This window comes from Salmo trutta, chromosome 14, assembly GCF_901001165.1.
Source record: "Salmo trutta chromosome 14, fSalTru1.1, whole genome shotgun sequence".
NCBI classification, from domain to species: Eukaryota; Metazoa; Chordata; class Actinopteri; order Salmoniformes; family Salmonidae; genus Salmo; species Salmo trutta.
In genome coordinates this window covers 67,560,065-67,577,345 of record NC_042970.1, presented here as the reverse complement: position 1 = coordinate 67,577,345, position 17,281 = coordinate 67,560,065, and the positions used below count along the sequence as shown (strand labels likewise).

General features: G+C 41.5%; 2 protein-coding genes and 1 long non-coding RNA gene across 3 annotated transcripts in view; 2 read left to right on the top strand and 1 right to left on the bottom strand.

Moving 5' to 3' along the window:
* Positions 1-1,376: 1,376 nt before the first annotated feature.
* Positions 1,377-4,791, top strand: LOC115147187 (uncharacterized). Its single transcript, XM_029689265.1, has 4 exons — positions 1,377-1,604; positions 1,727-2,056; positions 2,411-2,580; positions 2,859-4,791. Exons 1-4 carry the CDS (start codon positions 1,454-1,456, stop codon positions 3,018-3,020), a joined length of 813 nt encoding a protein of 270 aa, XP_029545125.1. The 5' UTR covers positions 1,377-1,453; the 3' UTR covers positions 3,021-4,791.
* Positions 4,792-5,556: 765 nt separating this feature from the next.
* Positions 5,557-10,577, bottom strand: LOC115207136 (uncharacterized). Its single transcript, XR_003880928.1, has 4 exons — positions 10,422-10,577; positions 6,316-6,454; positions 5,983-6,129; positions 5,557-5,587 (listed from the first exon to the last, which is right to left on the bottom strand). It is a non-coding gene; the product is annotated as an uncharacterized LOC115207136 (long non-coding RNA).
* A 3,469-nt stretch (positions 10,578-14,046) lies between these two features.
* The window catches only part of LOC115147186 (septin-9), an 83,844-nt gene continuing 80,609 nt past the window's right edge, over positions 14,047-17,281 (top strand). The window contains exon 1 of the mRNA XM_029689260.1: positions 14,047-14,086. Coding sequence (XP_029545120.1) covers positions 14,062-14,086 — 25 coding nt within the window. The 5' untranslated portion in view covers positions 14,047-14,061. The remainder of the gene's footprint in view (positions 14,087-17,281) is intronic.

Below are 17,281 nucleotides of genomic sequence, written 5' to 3'. Positions count from 1 at the left end.
CCTGGGATCAAGTGGATCAGATCATCGGAAAATAACACATGCTGATGCCACAGTGTGTTTTAGTGTGTTTCATTCATTTCAGTTTTGTCAGTGATGTGTACTCTGAGGAACTTAAAGCTTTCCACCTCCTACACTGCGGCCCCGAAGCTGGTTGAGAGAATGCCAAGAGTGTGCAAAGCTTTCATCAAGGCAAAGGGTGGCTACTTTGAAGAATCTTTAGCACTTTTTGGTTACTACCTGATTCAATATGTGTTATTTCATAGTTTTGATGTCTTCACTATTATTCTACAATGTAGAAAATAGTAAACATAAATAAAAACCCTTGAATGAGTAGGTGTCCAAAGTTTTGACTGGTACTGTATGTGATGTATAGACATCATGGACAGTATCTGGATAGAATATATAGTATATATCTGTAGAATACGCGGATAGATTAGTATTTGCAAGGAATGAAAGGAAGGTTTTCAATTGTTGTTTTTAATTATTACAATCTTCAAACAGAGTAAAAATCATCATTTTTGGAGAGAATATTCTGCCTTCTTTCATGTTCTAAGATTTAAACTGTTTTAATAAGTTTAACTCAAGCAACCAAAAGCAGGAAACCCATAACAAGAAACATTTATGTAATTTCTGTACAAAGAATGTCTGTTGTTTCCACTCGTAATTAAGTATTATAGAAGTGGTTAAAGTACCTAAAGACTGTACTTTTTTTAGCCCAGTGACAGTACAGGGTTGTAGCAAAACAATTCGCAGCGGAAAACGAAAACAAAAGTTTCTGATTGAACATGTTCTGGTGGTCCCTCTACATTTTTTACAACCCTGGATGGATTGAACTGAAGTTAGACATGTGACACTGAACAGAAGCAACATGTCCACTGGAGGGAATTCTCTCCTCACATTCAAATTCTGATGCAAAGCGTGAGAAGAGATATGAGCTGAGTTTGATTAACATTGAGAAAAATCGACATCTGAAAGGTGAATAACATGAACACAACATGATGTAACTTTGATATGCTTTTTTAACATGCCTGTAGTAATGTGAATGCAATAAAGGTCATTTACAGTTGGATATGTTGTTGTGGCTCTATAACAATGCAATCCATCTAAACTCTCCACTCACCATATTGTATGTCTAACACAATAAACCATTGAAATTATAATAACATATATAGAGAATTTGATTCAGTAAAGAAATGTAAATTAGATTGTGTATAGTGTTCAGTAATACAGCGGTTCTTAACCAGGGGTACTAGGAACCATAGAGGTACTTGGCCTATCCACAGCAGGAAGTTAAGAATACACATTAGACCATAGGCTTACTGGTAAATTGCATGAGGGGGTACTTCGGGGGTACTCAAGGCAGAGCAAAATTCAATTAGTGGTACAGTAACTGAAAAAGGTTGGGAACCACTGCACTAATACATGCAGGTGTGGTTGACTGTGAGGGACTGTGATGTCAGATGTATCCTATTTCCTGTTCTTTATAAGTAGATGTCAGACAGAGACAGACTGTAGTACACAGCCAGCTGGGGTAATGGTGATGTCACTGCTGAGGAGTTTTCTGTTGTTCTACTTCTCATTCAACAAATTGACCACAGCAGCAGGTAAGGCAAGCTGTTTCTTCCCACCAATCAAGGTTGATTCTGTGTTAAATCATCAGTATGGTACATATATATCTTTGATTCTAACAACCATGGTTTCTCTTAATTCCCTGTCTTTTCTATAGAAGCCATTCTCTGGGTGAAGACGGGGGAGAAGTTTACCATGAAGTGCTCCACCACTCTTAAAGACCAGGATGGAATGTACCTGTATGTTGGGCTGGACAGGGACAGGGAGGTGCTGTATTACTACCAGCGTGACTCCAAACTGACCCCCAGGAGACCTTACTGGGACAGAGTGAAGACTGAGGGACCTGTGGACCAACTGACCATCACCGTCAGTAACCTGACCATAGAGGACACAGGTGTCTACTGGTGTGTTTACACAAAATTCAATGGAACCACGTATGAAAATTACATCAACCAAGGAAGAGGCTCCAATCTGGTCGTGGTGAAAGGTAGATGTATTGTTACACTCTAGGGGTTGTGATATGTTTTACTCTTCTCATGAATGAACAGTCAATTTCACATGTAGAAACAATGTGTGTAATCTAGAATCCAGACTAGTGTTTCTCAGTCTATGGTTCATGGACTGGCAGCGGTCCCTGCGGTGTTTCAGACCAATTTAGCCAACTCTCAAGTGTTAGTTTCAATCTAAACAACCACATAGCCTGCTGGTCCCGATACCAAAAAGCTGAGAAACATTGTTCTTCAGTGGCTTTTCTTTTGTACAATTCTGTCTCTGATAGTTATTTTGTGTGAGTGCCGTGGCATACTGATTAGATTTTCCCGTTTGGTGATGTCTTCCGTAGACGATGCCCTCCAGCTGCCATGCCCCACAGCTATTGCAGTAACACTGACCCCCTTTCACCCAGCCAACGAGAAGTCGTGCCCATCTGGCGCGGAAAACATCATCATCATCACCAGCATCTTGACCACCCTGATGTGTGCCGTCATCTTATTCGCCTGGGTCGCTCCATGGGTGAGTGTGCTGAAGGTTGCCCAGGTGATGGGGCGATGACGTATATCTGTCAAAACATTGTCCTTTATTAACAAGTTGTCCTAGTCCTACTAAACACTTTGGGAGCATATTACCAGTACGCAGATCTACATTTTGTTCTAAACTCTCAAAACACAATGTTCTTTCCAATGCCGGTCATTGTCGTCCAAGTATAATTTAACATGGTTGAATTAGACAATATAATTGATTGCTTGTAGAGCATCAGAAGATATGAATGAAGCAACGTTCCTGTTCCACAGGTGAAGAGGTGCTGTAACCAGGGAGGATACACACCCCAGGCCTTTCCTGACTCGGTCTATGAAGACATGGCCAGGAATCCCATTTATCCACCAGACACACAGCAGGTAGAATCGTACTCCTATTCTGTGTCTACCAAAGGAGGAAGTAGGGCCACTGTGTAGCTTCTTCGAATGCTTTCTCTGAATATTGCTTCGTTGCTTTCTCAGAATTGAAAAACCTGTTCTGCTGTATTTCACAGTTCTAGCCTCAATGCAAGTCTTAGTGGTAAATTGTTTGTGTGCGTGCGTGCGTGCGTATGTGTGTTGCGCCATACCATGCTTATGTGTGTGAATAAAATCTCTATATGGACAGTATTCATATTTCAACAGAAGAGTGAACAGCCAATGTTATATTCCAGTTCTTCCACATGCGACGCACACACACCAATAAAGCACTTTTCTTCGAATGAAATGTTGCTAAAAGTAGTTATGGAAGAAGTGGAAAGTACTCGATCAACGTGAGTTGAGGTGAAACCCAAAAATATGCTCCTCATTGAAAAGGAAAAGGCTCAATGCTTGCTCATCATTTTAACTATTAAAAGATTCTGTTAAGTCATTAGGTGATTTGAAAATCATCTGAAAACTAAACATCCCAATAAATAAGAGACAGCAACCATAGTGCTTTACATTTTGCCCCTGAACGTTGGATTTTGGTGCAGATCTTTTGTGAATGTTCAGAATTGATCAAAGGGCCAGTCTAAATTACTAAACGGGACGGATCTGGCGCGTGGGCCGCCAGGTGAATATCCCTGTTTTAGTCCATAAGGTGTACAGTTGATAGCGATGGAGGCCTCCCTATAACTTTTTTCAATACATCAGGTCATAAGATTTATATTGGTTTTAGTTCTAAACAATGCTGTAGGCTGTGTTTTTCTCTAGTGTTTTTAGGTCACTGGACCACTCATCAAGCTGTTCCTGTGCATGTTGTCTTCCACAAAGCCAAAAGAGCTTCAACGTTAAAATGAGAACAGTTTGTTAAGACTTTTATTATATTTGATCATAGGTACAAATATTTTAGCTGCTTAAACTTTCAGGCACATCAGGATATAAGCCATTTTTACATTACATTTGATTATTCTATGGTTTTAGTTGAGATAGCTAGTAGGTTAAATCATAATGGTATGAGTACATTGTTTTCATGCTGATACAGTGTAATGAGTGTGTCTTATGGATGGAAAAACAATGATTCATTTTTACTAAGTGACGTAGTATTTGTCTTACACTAGGAGTCCCTGTTTTTTTACTTATGTTTCAACTTCCTAACAGCAATTTTCACTTTAAATAGCTGTAAATGTGTATTGGATCTTTATAAAGGAAGAAAAATATTCTCACCGTTTGCCTTTTAATCAAAAATATTGACACATAATTGATAGTCATGTGATATTCAACTTGTGTATTCATGTTTATGTTGTATTTGTATGTATAAAGCATTGGTGATGTTCAGCTATATTGCTTACAGTATTTTGTATGTTTAGAAAGCTTTCTAAATGAATTCAGACAGGAAACTAGAGTGTTTGTATCAGCTGATATTGAACCAATTAGATTCCCTCTACCGTAATATGGCAGTCTATTTAGTTAACCAGGTAATGCACATCCTTTCATTATGTCTGCTGCACGCAAGCTATCCACTGGTGTTCTTGGTGACATGCTATGCTGTAACATGCGGTACTCGCCCTGCATGTCTGCTTTCCCACCACCCACCCCAGACTCCACCTGTTTGGGCACTGCTTTTGTTTCAGTCAGGGGGATTGGTATAGCATACCTGGCTCACTGTTTGTTATTATGTTATCATTATGCATGCTCTGGCAGTGAGCTACCCCGAAGGAGCAGAGCCTAACGCCAAGAGTAACATATTGAATGTATTGTAATCTTTTCTAATAAATGGTTAAGCAAATATGTGACGTTTCCGGTCTGAACCACTTTTAATGTCCAATTTACGTTTCAGTATACATGAGCCGCATCATGAAGTTGTTTTGACACTACATTCTACAATCATATCCAAAATCATAACCATAAGTCAAGTACGATATAAATATCAAACAGACCCATGTAAGCGAGACCTCAGTGTGCTGCTGGTGACAGGGATTTCTGATGTGGTGACAGCAGACACATGCAAAACCATACCCAACACCCCAGGGTAACATAGTGCTTCTGTTGAACACGCCCACCATTTTCAAAAACCAACCACAGTGAGTGAATAACTCAATTCCAAGGCCCTCCAAAACAACCAAACACACAGAGCATGACCTGCATGACATATGAATATAGAACACAGGCTGTATCCCTATTCACACACTCTACGACTTTGTCTAAATCTCATTCTTAAATCAGAACGCTCAAGGCCTAAGTGGTACTCTTCTGATTTAAAAATGTCTTTAAAAAAAATTGTGCATGTTTTATAACTCATAGTTATAATAGCATAGCATGAAAATGCACACATACAGAATGTTGCTTTTTGGCAAAATTGAGTTTTTATTTTGGGGTTATTTACATAAAATGATATAATTGGCCATGGTGATGTTACAGTTGGTGGTATCAACTTGTAAAACAGTTATTTCCAATGGAAGCAGCTCAGTTGTCGTCCTCTCTGAAGATCCCAGAGGAACACGTTATGATCCTCCAGAGGCGGCTGAAGATCTTCCTAATGGCGTTCTTTTTCTTCTTTGGCTATTTGCCTCCAGCTCCGTCCTCTACAAACAATGAAATAGAGTTGAGTGTTGCAACAATTTGCGATGTTGATTTACTTACTGTACATTGCCTAAATCACTGTTTTGACGCAGAAGTCAAACATTTCAAAAGCATGTCTGTTGTATTAGATTCAATAGAGATGGGTTGTGAGACCACCACTAACATAAATGATTGGGTTACGGCCTTCAGCAGGCACTCGGTGTTCTGAAAACAGACAGACGAGAGCTCTGTAAGAGTAGGAATAACGACACAATCTTTACTGTAGCTGTTTCACAAAACATACCACAGACATCCAAAGAAAATAATTGCTGCTCATTTGTAATATACATTTGTGATATGATATGACTTTGGACACGGTCGAGGGCCAGGTATAAATCATAGCCTCCTGTTTCTGCACCTCTTGCAGGGGGAGGACATCTTTGTTACGGTTGTCCTCGCTGTTGGTGTTGCTCAGAGTGAGTTGCTCAGATTTAATTTCCAGTCACATTACTCCTTGGTGAATAGTGCCTAGCTGGGTGAGGTCTGCATTCTCTGTGGAATCCTTCTGCAAACAGACAGACATACCGTATGTAACTAATCGGAACCTAGTAGCAGTTTTACAAAACATATCAAAGTCATTTCTACATTGTCAAGTTGTCTAAAATGATACACATAAGCTGCAGGGATGCTTGGAATTTCAGTCACAGACTATCATAATAATAGGCCTTTTCAGATGGCTCTTATTTCTTACCTCAGTGTTCACCTCCTCGTTTGCAACCTATGGTGTCACCAGAAGATGCTTGTGAAGGCTGAGGAAATCTACCTCTGGCTTTCCAACAGGGGGGCTGATGCTCCTTAAACTTCCTGACAGCAGCGTCGCTGCTGAACCCCTAACAAGAACAACAGACATTGTTAAGTGAAGTCAACCAAGACCTCTCTGGTATGTCTGGAGTAGATGGCAGCAGGATCAAGATAATACACTACATGACCAAAAGTATGTAGACACCTGATAGTCGAACATCTCATTCCAAAATCATGGGCATTAATATGGAGTTGGTCCCCCTTTTGCTGCCATAACAGCCTCCACTCTTCTGGGAAGGCTTTCCACTAGATGTTGGAAAAATGCTGCGGGGACTTGCTTTCCCGCAGCATATTTGGGGAGTTTCTCCCATTAATCTCTGCAGATCCTCTCAAGCTCGGTCAGGTTGGATGGGGAGTGTTGCTGCACAGCTATTTTCTGGTCTCTCCAGATATTTTCGTTCAGGTTCAAGTCCGGGCTCTGGCTGGGCCACTCAAGGATATTCAGAGACTGGTCTCCAAGCCACTCCTGCGTTGTCTTGGCTGTGTGCTTAGGGTCATTGTCCTATTGGAAGGTGCACCGTCGCCCCAGTCTAAGGTCCTGAGCACCCTGGAACAAGTTTTCATCAAGGATCTCTCGGTACTTTGCTCTGTTCATCTTTGCCTCGATCCTGACTAGTCTCACAGTCCCTGCCACTGAAAAACATCCCCAAGGCATGATGCTGTCACCACCTTGCTTCACTGTAGGGACGGTGCCAATTTTCCTCCAGGCGTAACGCTCGGCATTCAGGCCAAAGAGTGTCATCTTGGTTTCATCAGACCAGAGAATCTTGTTTCTCAGGATCTGGGAGTCTTTAGGTGCCTTTTGGCAAACTCCAAGCGGGCTGTCATGTGCCTTTTACTGAGGAGTGGCTTCCGTCTGGCACTCTACCATAAAGGCCTGATCGGTGGAGTTCTGCAGAGATGGTTGTCCTTCTGGAAGGTTCTCCCATCTCCACAGAGGAACTCTAGAGCTCTAGGAAAAGTCTTGGTGGTTTCAAACTTCTTCCATCTAAGAATGATGGAGGCCACTGTGTTCTTGGGGACCTTCAATGCTGCTGATATTTTTTGGTACCCTTCCCCAGATCTGTGCCTCGACACAATCCTCTCGAAGCTCTACGGACAATTCCTTTGACCTCAAGGCTTGGTTTTTGCTCTGACATGCACTGTCAACTATGGGTTGACAGTGGTCCAATGAAGTTGTAGAAACATCTCAAGGACGATCAATTTTTTTATTTATTTATTTTTTATTTCACCTTTATTTAACCAGGTAGGCAAGTTGAGAACAAGTTCTCATTAACAATTGCGACCTGGCCAAGATAAAGCAAAGCAGTTCGACAACATACAACAACACAGAGTTACACATGGAATAAAACAACATACAATCAATGAATGATGCAGTAGAATTTTTTTTTTTAAATAAGACTATATACAATGTGAGCAAATGATGTGAGATAAGGGAGGTAAAGGCAAAAAATGCCATGGTGGCAACGTAAATAAAGTATAGCAAGAAAAACACTGGAATGGTAGATTTGTAGTTTGAAGAAAGTTCAAAGTTAAAATATAAATAATATGGTGCAAAGGAGCAAAATAAATAAAATAAATAAATACAGTAGGGGAAGAGGTAGTAGTTTTGGCTAAATTATAGATGGGCTATGTATAGGTGCAGTGATCTGTGAGCTGCTCTGACAGCTGGTGCTTAAAGCTAGTGAGGGAGATAAGTGTTTCCAGTTTCATAGATTTTTGTAGTTCGTTCCAGTCATTGGCAGCAGAGAACTGGAATCAATGGAAACAGGATGTATCCAAGCTCAATTTTGAGTCTCATAGCAAAGGATCTGAATACTTATGTAAATAAGGTATCTGTTTTTTATTTTTATTTAATACATATGCAAAAATCCTTGTTTTGCTTTAACATTATGGGTAATTATGTATAGATTGCTGAGGATTATTTATTTAATCAATTTTAGAATAAGGCTGTAATGTAACAAAATGTGGGAAAAGTCAAGGGGTCTGAATACTTTCCAAAGGCACTGTATATGTGTGTGTGTATATATATATATATATGCATTCAAGTTGAGCTGCATCACTGAAGCTTGTAAACATCTTTGGTGAAATCAAGATTAAACTGAGACCTAAGTTGTGCAATGTACAAATTATAATAACAATCGCCCCGCAGCTGAATCTATTTGCCTACCCCTGACGTATGTGTTATTTCAGTCATAAAGTATGTTTATATCAACTGTGTGAAAAGTGTGGTGAAGCAGCCCTGTCGTTTGTGAGCCTTTACGTCTCTATTCTTAGCTGTTGTTTTCCTGTTAATTCTGTTGTCTTGCAAACATGGCCTGTACAGCTTTTCTTATTATAGGTTGAAGATACCCATTAACTTCAACCTATATGTAAGTAAGGAGGTGAGAAACTTAAAAGGCAGGTTTGCTATTTAGAATGCACTGGGTATAGTAGGAGGTGATACTGGGAGCAGGTGTTCCGTCCGGTAAGAGGGCAGGAATCCAGTTAGAGTTTGAGCTCCCATTTCCTTTCCACTTTTAAGGTATCAAAGAAAATTATACAAACAAATATTTCCCATTCTGCTGAATATACAGTACACCTGCACAAAAACATACAGTACTTATGAATATATTTATCTATACATAACTAGAAATGCATCAAATCTACATATTAACCTACATCAAGTCTCTCAATCCTGAAAACACATGCAGCTGAGTGAAACTCGGGCCTAAGATGTTTTGGAGAGATTGTGGTTGGCCTTACGGACAGAGAAACAGGAAACAGAGCAAGCAGCTACAAAATGACAGGTTGTAGAATAGCAGATCCAGAGTAACCAAGGGAGGTGATAGGTGGGAATGAACCCGTGGTTGCAAAAAATAAATACTTGAATTTATTGCAGATGAAGAATTTCAGGATGCATGGCTTGACGTGAAAAACAGTTGTCCGTAGCAGTAACATTCAGGATACAAAAACTCACAAAAATGACAGTGAATCTAAAGTTCAGCCCCTCAACAGGGTTCCTATTGCAGCTAAGACTATGCCTAAATCATTCCATGGAGGGCCTAGTGTCTGCAGGATATTTTTGTTTTTTACTTTTAGTTTAGACCTAGACTACTAGGTGAGGAAGGTTCTTTACTAATTAGTGAAGAAAATTTATCAGGTGAAGAGAGGAGCGAAAACCCACAGATACTCAGCCTTCTGTGGAATGAGTTTGACACGTGATCTAGTCAAGGGGGGTCCCAAACTCAACCCTGGGTCCCCCCACAGACGTTTTTTTTTTTGTTTCCCTAACACTACAATGCTGATTCAAATAACCAACTCATTAAGCTTTGACTATTTGGATCAGCTGTGTAGTGTTAGGGCAAGACCGAGCTTGGGAAACCCTGAGCTAAACCAAACCTGTCTGTTTTGCCCCATAGTTGCGCTGGAGTCAGTTTTGTTGCTAAACAACCAACCCGACTACGCTAAACAGCATAACCAAAGATTACCTCTTCATCAGCTCTACAACAAACTGCTATGGAGCAAATTGTAAAATGGTGTTCAACCCTGAGCTGAGAAAAAAGGATAGCCTTTCTACCTTTGCTCCTAAGCCATTCCCATATCGATTACCAATGAGAGTGTACATTTAATTAGCTGAACTTTACTTTGTTAGTTAGACCAGGCAATACTATGAAAAACAAATTCAGTTAATTACATTCATTTGTTTAAATTACCATAATTAGTCAAGTAGACTTTAGTTTAAAAGACATAGAGCTGCATCAAGTAGAACATGATTAGAACTACTACTCAGAGACTGAACGCATGTGTGAGCTGCTTGCCAGTTACATAACTCACCACACCTGGCTTCAACCAGAGCAATCAACTTGGTAGCAAACAATTAAGGTCAGGCACACCTAAAACGGCAGCTAGCTATGCATGGCAATGGACTAGCTCACTTTATCCAAACCACACATGTATATACTTCCACACATGTATATACTTCCAAGCATTTTAGATATTAACTTCATGAATTACCTTTTAAAATGGTGATGAGGTCAGGCTAAGGCTACCTCATCGCACAGGTATGAGATGTGTTTAAAGTGATAGATGCTCTGCTGTGGCCTCTCCCTTGTAAACCAGAAAAGATATGACTGTCATTTTTCAGACAGTACCAGAAACTGTTGTAGTTAAATGTATGCTCACTAGAGGGCAGAAAAACCATGATAATGTAGGGGTATGAGGGGATGCCACTTGCCATGTTCGAGAGCATCAAATCCATGGTAAATGGTGACTGACTGATCTACAAACATTCATGAGTAGTTATTTATGATGTGAGGTGATTTGTAGATCAGTTATTAGGCAGTCCCCTGCAATGTCGAACAAGCCCAATGGTCGCATTCCCCTGCACAGACGTTGCTTGCATTAACCAATGGTTGTGTGCCGTGCCATCAACTGACAAATTGCTGGTTAGCTGATACTTAAAAAACCTATCCAGGCATTGTAAGATCTGTCAGGCGTCAGAAATGTCTAAGCATAGGAACCCAGAAATGTCTATGCATTCAATGGGATCATTTGGTATTCATGTTTGCTGTGAGTAATTTTTCTAAAAACAGCAGTCCTTTATAAATGTCACAACTTGTAAACTAAAATGCCCATTAGTAGGCCAACAGAAGCCTACCCACTGGGCATACACTGGTTGAATCAACATTGTTTCCACGTCATTTCAATGAAATGACATGCAGTAACATTCAGGATACAAAAACTCACAAAAATGACAGTGAGTCATTTTGTAAGTCGCTCTGGATAAGAGCGTCTGCTAAATGAAGTAAATGTAAATGTGAGTCAAAAGTTCAGCCCCTCAACAGGGTTCCTATTGCAGCTAAGACTATGCCTAAATCATTCCATGGAGGGCCTAGTATCTGCAGGATTATTTTTTTTAACTTTCAGTTTAGATCTATACTACCAGGTGAGGAAAGTTCTTTACTAATTAGTGAACTAAATTCATCAAGTGAAGAGAGGAGCGAAAACCCACAGATACTCAGCCTTCCATGGAATGAGTTTCACACGTGATCTAGTAGACTGGTGAGAGGAGCTATAGGAGGACAGGCTCATTGTAATGCCTGGAATGGAATAAATGGAATGGTATCAAACACAAACATCTGGAAACCACGTTTGACTCCATTCCATTAACTCCATTCCAGCCACTAAAATGAGCCCGTCCTCCTATAACTCCTTCCACCAGCCTCCTCTGCAGACCAAGTATGGGCAGCCTGGATGAAAATGTTGTTGTTTTAAAAGGTCAGAGTTGGAACTAACCATTTTAAATGAATAAGTATTGTATTTCATCAAGGTAAGTGTTTCATTTATGCTTCACAAGAGGAGCCCAAATCATGTCATGACTCCAATTCAATGTCACTACATTGGGTCATTGGACGTCCCCTTTAGCCTTGTCAGGGAAATGCCCCGACTCTTAGACGCTGCCCAAATGCTCTGTCTAATCGCAAATACGCCTCGCACGCAAAACAGGTTTGGAAACATTTGTAACTTTAATATGAATGACAACATTTTTCAAATACAAAAGAACACTTACTGTATACATTACACAGTATAGCAAAGTTGCAGCCAGCTGTGTTTTGATTAAGACCTGCTTCTGACCAGAAATGTGGAATGGAATGGTCTAATGGAAATGTGAGTGCACAGTGAGAGTATGTGTCATTCCATGGCTGAAGGCTGTTACAGCTGTGTGCAACTTTCTAAACTGCTTACAGTAAGAGTATCTTTTGATTCTTACTCACTGGTATAAAAGTTAAATTCCAAAGGTTTCCAAAACCGTATTGCGAGCTAGGATTATGAACGTTTCTAAACGTTAAAACAGAGTGTCCGGATTGTAGTTCACATAGAGCCAGTTGTGGTCCATACCTTCACCTGACAACCCAAAAGGCTATAAGCCCCCTTGGGTGCTTGAGAGCTAGTGTGGATTTAGATAAGGCCCAGACAATAGGAGCTCACCTGCCTGTTTCAAGTGAAATGTGAAACTTAAGCTATGAGTATAAAAGATTAAGCGAGTGTCTAATCTCATCCATACTAAATTCTCCTTTTTCATGTGCTATAATAAAACGTTTGGCGCTGAAGTTTTTGTCAGTGCCCTAAAGAAATGACGACATTGCATTTGGGGGAAAAACTATTTCAGTGAGACAAAGGCCAACATTTTTAGGTCTATGCGCTCACTGAATTAGTTTCATTATTACTATAACTATACTGAACAAAAATATAAACGCAACATGTAAAGCGTTGGTCCCATGTTTCCTGAGCTGAAATAAAATATCCCAAAATTGTTCCATATGCACAAAAAGCTTATTTATCTAAAATAAAACATCCCTGTTCGTGATTATTTCTCCTTTCCCAAAAAATGCAATAAAATCATCCACCTGACAGGTGTGGCAAATCAAGATGCTGATTAAACAGCATGATTATTACACAGGTACACATTGTGCTGGGGACAATAAAAGGCCACTAAAATGTGCAGTTTTGTCACACAACAATCCCACAGATGTCTGATGTTTTGACGGAGCGTGCTATTGGCATGCTGACTGCAAGAATGTCCACCAGAGCTGTTTCCAGAGAATTGAATGTGCATGTCTCTACCATAAGCCACCTCCAATGTTGTTTTAGAGAATTTGGCAGTAAGTCCAACCAGCCTCACAACCGCAACCCACGTGTAACCAATTCAGCCCAGGATCTCCAGATCTGGCTTCTTCACCTGTGGGATCATCTGAGACCAGCCACCTGGACAGCTGATGAAACAGATGAATATTTTTGTCTGTAATAAAGCCCTTTTGTGGGGTAAAACCCATTCTGATTGACTGTGCTTGGCTCCCAATTAAGTTGGCCTATGCCCTCCCAGGCCCACCCATGGCTGAGCCCCTGCCCAGTCATGTGAAATCCATAGATTAAGGTCTAATTAATTTATTTCAATTGTCTGATTTCCTTATATGAACTGTAATTCAGTAAAATTTTTGAAATTGTTGCATGTTGCGTTCATATTTTTATTCAGTAATAGAAACATCTGAGCCATTTAATATTTTACACCACAATAAAATGCAATGGATGTGTTCTAATTTACGAATAGAACCTCCTCAATCTTCCATGTAATGGTCAGTAGAGCGACATTTTGGGGACGCCAATGAGCTCAAACAAATGTATTCCGTAGGTCAACAACCTATGACGTCGTCTCTGCGACTTTTCTCTCTTCACATGGATTGATTGAATGCTTACGCACGGATGATGTCATGCATAGAAAGCGGAACACTAAAATAACAGCATGGTCATAAGTGGGACGTGCGTAAAAGGCACATCAACATCCATTCGTGCCACTGATGCGCGCGTGATTCCATATGCACGCTGGTGTGGTCTGAAACTTGGAGCATCCCATTCAGTGCACATCAAGCTTGGTGAAACATCCAGTGACAATAAATAATACAGGCTAGGCTACAATAAGTTAGAGTAGGCTACTCGATGGTTTGAATTGGGATACAACGAACGGTTACGCATGAGCCGCGGCAACAGTGAGAACAGTGAAAGGACAAGCGGGATCTAGTACAAGAATACTTGGACGAATACTCAATACATTTTTGGGGGGGAAACGTTGACTAATTGTCGCCGAAACGACCAGAACATGAAGAAAAGTCCTGCGAATTCAGGTATGTTGGGAATTTTGTTATTATTGTGGAATACACTATTGTGCGCCCACCCCTCAATTTCAAGTTGCTTTATTTCCAAGAGATCTTGAAGGCTTGTTATAGATGATGTGATATGTTTGAGTGCATGTCTGCCTACTGTGTATTTTCAGCACATGGTTTGATTCCTTTGTATTTTAATTATTTTAATTTGAACCTCTTTTATATACATTTGTGAATACGTCTTAGTTTAATGATCTATAGGCTAGTGTTTTTCCCTACATGTCTGCATGTGCACCATATGCCTGGATTTCCCTGTGTTTTCATTACTTGCATGACTTGTTATTAGAGCCTATACTTTAACACAGGGAGCAGTACAGGTCAGTCATCTCTATTCCCTTTCTCTCCTTTTTATTGAGACTCCTTTTATTTATTTTATCTTTCTGTCTCTTTTTTAATGTTTCTTCTCTCCCCTCTGACCAGTGTGTATATGCAGACGGAGTGTTCTCCATCTAGAGGAGAGCCCCCTGGACTTCTCTAGCCATTAAGGCCTCTGTCTGTTTCATTATGCATCATCCCTTTGTCCTTCTCCTTACTGCTCTCTGTGGCTGTGATGTGCTGGCCCTCTCTAGGCTGTGCTCTATTAATACACGTAGTGGTGTGTGTGTGTGTGTGTGTGTGTGTGTGTGTGTGTGTGTGTGTGTGTGTGTGTGTGTGTGTGTGTGTGTGTGTGTGTGTGCGTGCGTGCGTGCGTGCGTGCGTGTGTGTGTGTCACAGCATACCTCTGCTCACTGGCTCCTCTCAGACCCCATCTGTGCTTCCCACTCGTTCCCAACGTTCAGGACCACAGGACGGGCTCCTGGGATCAAGTGGATCAGATCATCGGAAAATAACACATGCTGATGCCACAGTGTTTTTTAGTGTGTTGGGATTCATGCTCAGATCACAGTTGGCAATACAGCACAAATGGATCAGGGACCAGGCTAAGCTTCATTAAGTCAGTGTATGACCTTTCAGAGAGAAGGAGAATGGCCTTTAAAGCAGGACCTTTTCCTATATAGCATTATCCTCAGCAGTTTATGGAGTGCTATCAGTGATTATCACTTTATGTTGGCTCCTATCTCTGTTTATCATCCCAGAGACCTGGGAGAGCTCTGATACTGATACCAACTCTCTCTTAGTGCTGGTGTTGAGACAAACCAGACAACCTGTCCCAAAACACTCACTAACCCTTCTCATTGGGCTTATCCTTTCGATGTTACATCTGTAGGTTGTTAGCAATATGGTGGAAGGTCTCCCACTACACTGCTGAAACCTATCCAGACCCTTCAGATCTGCTTATACTGATACCAGTGCTCTGTTTGTGAGGTTGAGACGAAACAGAGACCCACTCTGAAGGGAAACTCACCCAGGGGCTTTTCTGCTTCAAGCATTGCATGGATGGGTGCCTGTATTTCTGAGCTGACTCTTCATGAGTTATGATGATGCTCTGTTCTAGCGGCAATTCTGGGCTTGTGTAGTTGTCACAAGTGGAGATGTTGAGAGAAATCTCTATTTCCCATCCCTGTGGTTAGCGCTGCTCTATTTCCCATCCCTGTGATTAGCGCTGCTCTATTTCCCATCCCTGTGGTTAGCGCTGCTCTATTTCCCATCCCTGTGGTTAGCGCTGCTCTATTTCCCATCCCTGTGATTAGCGCTGCTCTATTTCCCATCCCTGTGATTAGCGCTGCTCTATTTCCCATCCCTGTGGTTAGCGCTGCTCTATTTCCCATCCCTGTGGTTAGCGCTGCTCTATTTCCCATCCCTGTGGTTAGCGCTGCTCTATTTCCCATCCCTGTGGTTAGCGCTGCTCTATTTCTCATCCCTGTGGTTAGCGCTGTTCTATTTCCCATCCCTGTGGTTAGCGCTGCTCTATTTCCCATCCCTGTGATTAGCGCTGCTCTATTTCCCATCCCTGTGATTAGCGCTGTTCTATTTTGCATCGCTGTGTAACAGCGGGGGGGTTCTCCTCTCTCATCTACTCTCCTCCTCAGTCTTCCATTACTAACAACCATTGGACATAGATATTATTCAATATTTTCTTCCACACAGAGGAAGACTTTTGTTTTGTGGCTGATGTCTCCTATGAAGGCAAGGCCAGGGAATCTTCATCTGGACAGAGGCCTCTGTCTGTCTGTCTGTCTGTCTGTCTGTCTGTCTGTCTGTCTGTCTGTCTGTCTGTCTGTCTGTCTGTCTGTCTGTCTGTCTGTCTGTCTGTCTGTCTGTCTGTCTGTCTGTCTGTCTGTCTGTCTGTCTGTCTGTCTGTCTGTCTGTCTGTCTGTCTGTCTGTCTGTCTGTCTGGGATACACATTGAGAACTAATGGGCTGGATGTACCTATGTTGTTGCCTATTTCCCAGTAACAAACTCCATATGAAAGCGTGGTGGGGGCTCAGCTGAGTAAATGCACTCCCCATCTCTCTCTCTCTCTGTACACGTGAGCGAACCCAGTCAGCTGCACCGTACACTGACTCCTCTCAGGATTTGTCCGCACACTGAACGGACCTCATTGTGCTAAGGAGTTGCTCAAGGGGGTGTTATGAACTTGTTACACTTGTTATTATTTGATGCTGGCCTCCATAAGGAAGTGGGTGTCAGGTCTCTAATGTGCATTAGCAGCAAGCCTTTCAAAGACTTCATAGCAAATCAAATGGTTCGGCAAAGCGTAACGTCCCCATCAGCATGATTTGTCATCACGAAAATCGTTATCCTGACCTACAGCGTTTTATACCCTAGTCTTCAGCTGAGTTAGTACTAACAGGAAAGAGAGACCCGAAATAAATGTGTTGTTTGTGCGTACGAGTTACTAATCTGTAACCGTGCTTGTGTTTGTCAATTGTTTGTGTGTGGCGTAGTCGTCCCTAATGGGGCAGCACTCCCGGTGATGTCCTTGATGTGAGGAAGTGACCCAATTATCTCAGTCCTGTGTACAGTATTTGGCCTAAGGAGGCTGCTGGCCTAGGTTTGCCCCCCCCCCCCCCCCCCCCGGCAGATGTCGCATCCGGGTCAACTGGAACCGCTAGGCATCTCTGGTTCCTGGGCACAGAGAGTTGATAGTAGGGCAGAGTCTCTCAACTCTGGTCCAGGGTACCCCCACACAGGGAGTGCAGGCTTTTGTTCAAGCCAAACACTAACTCTTGAATCAATTAATCAACGAGCCATTGACCAGTTGAATCAGGCGT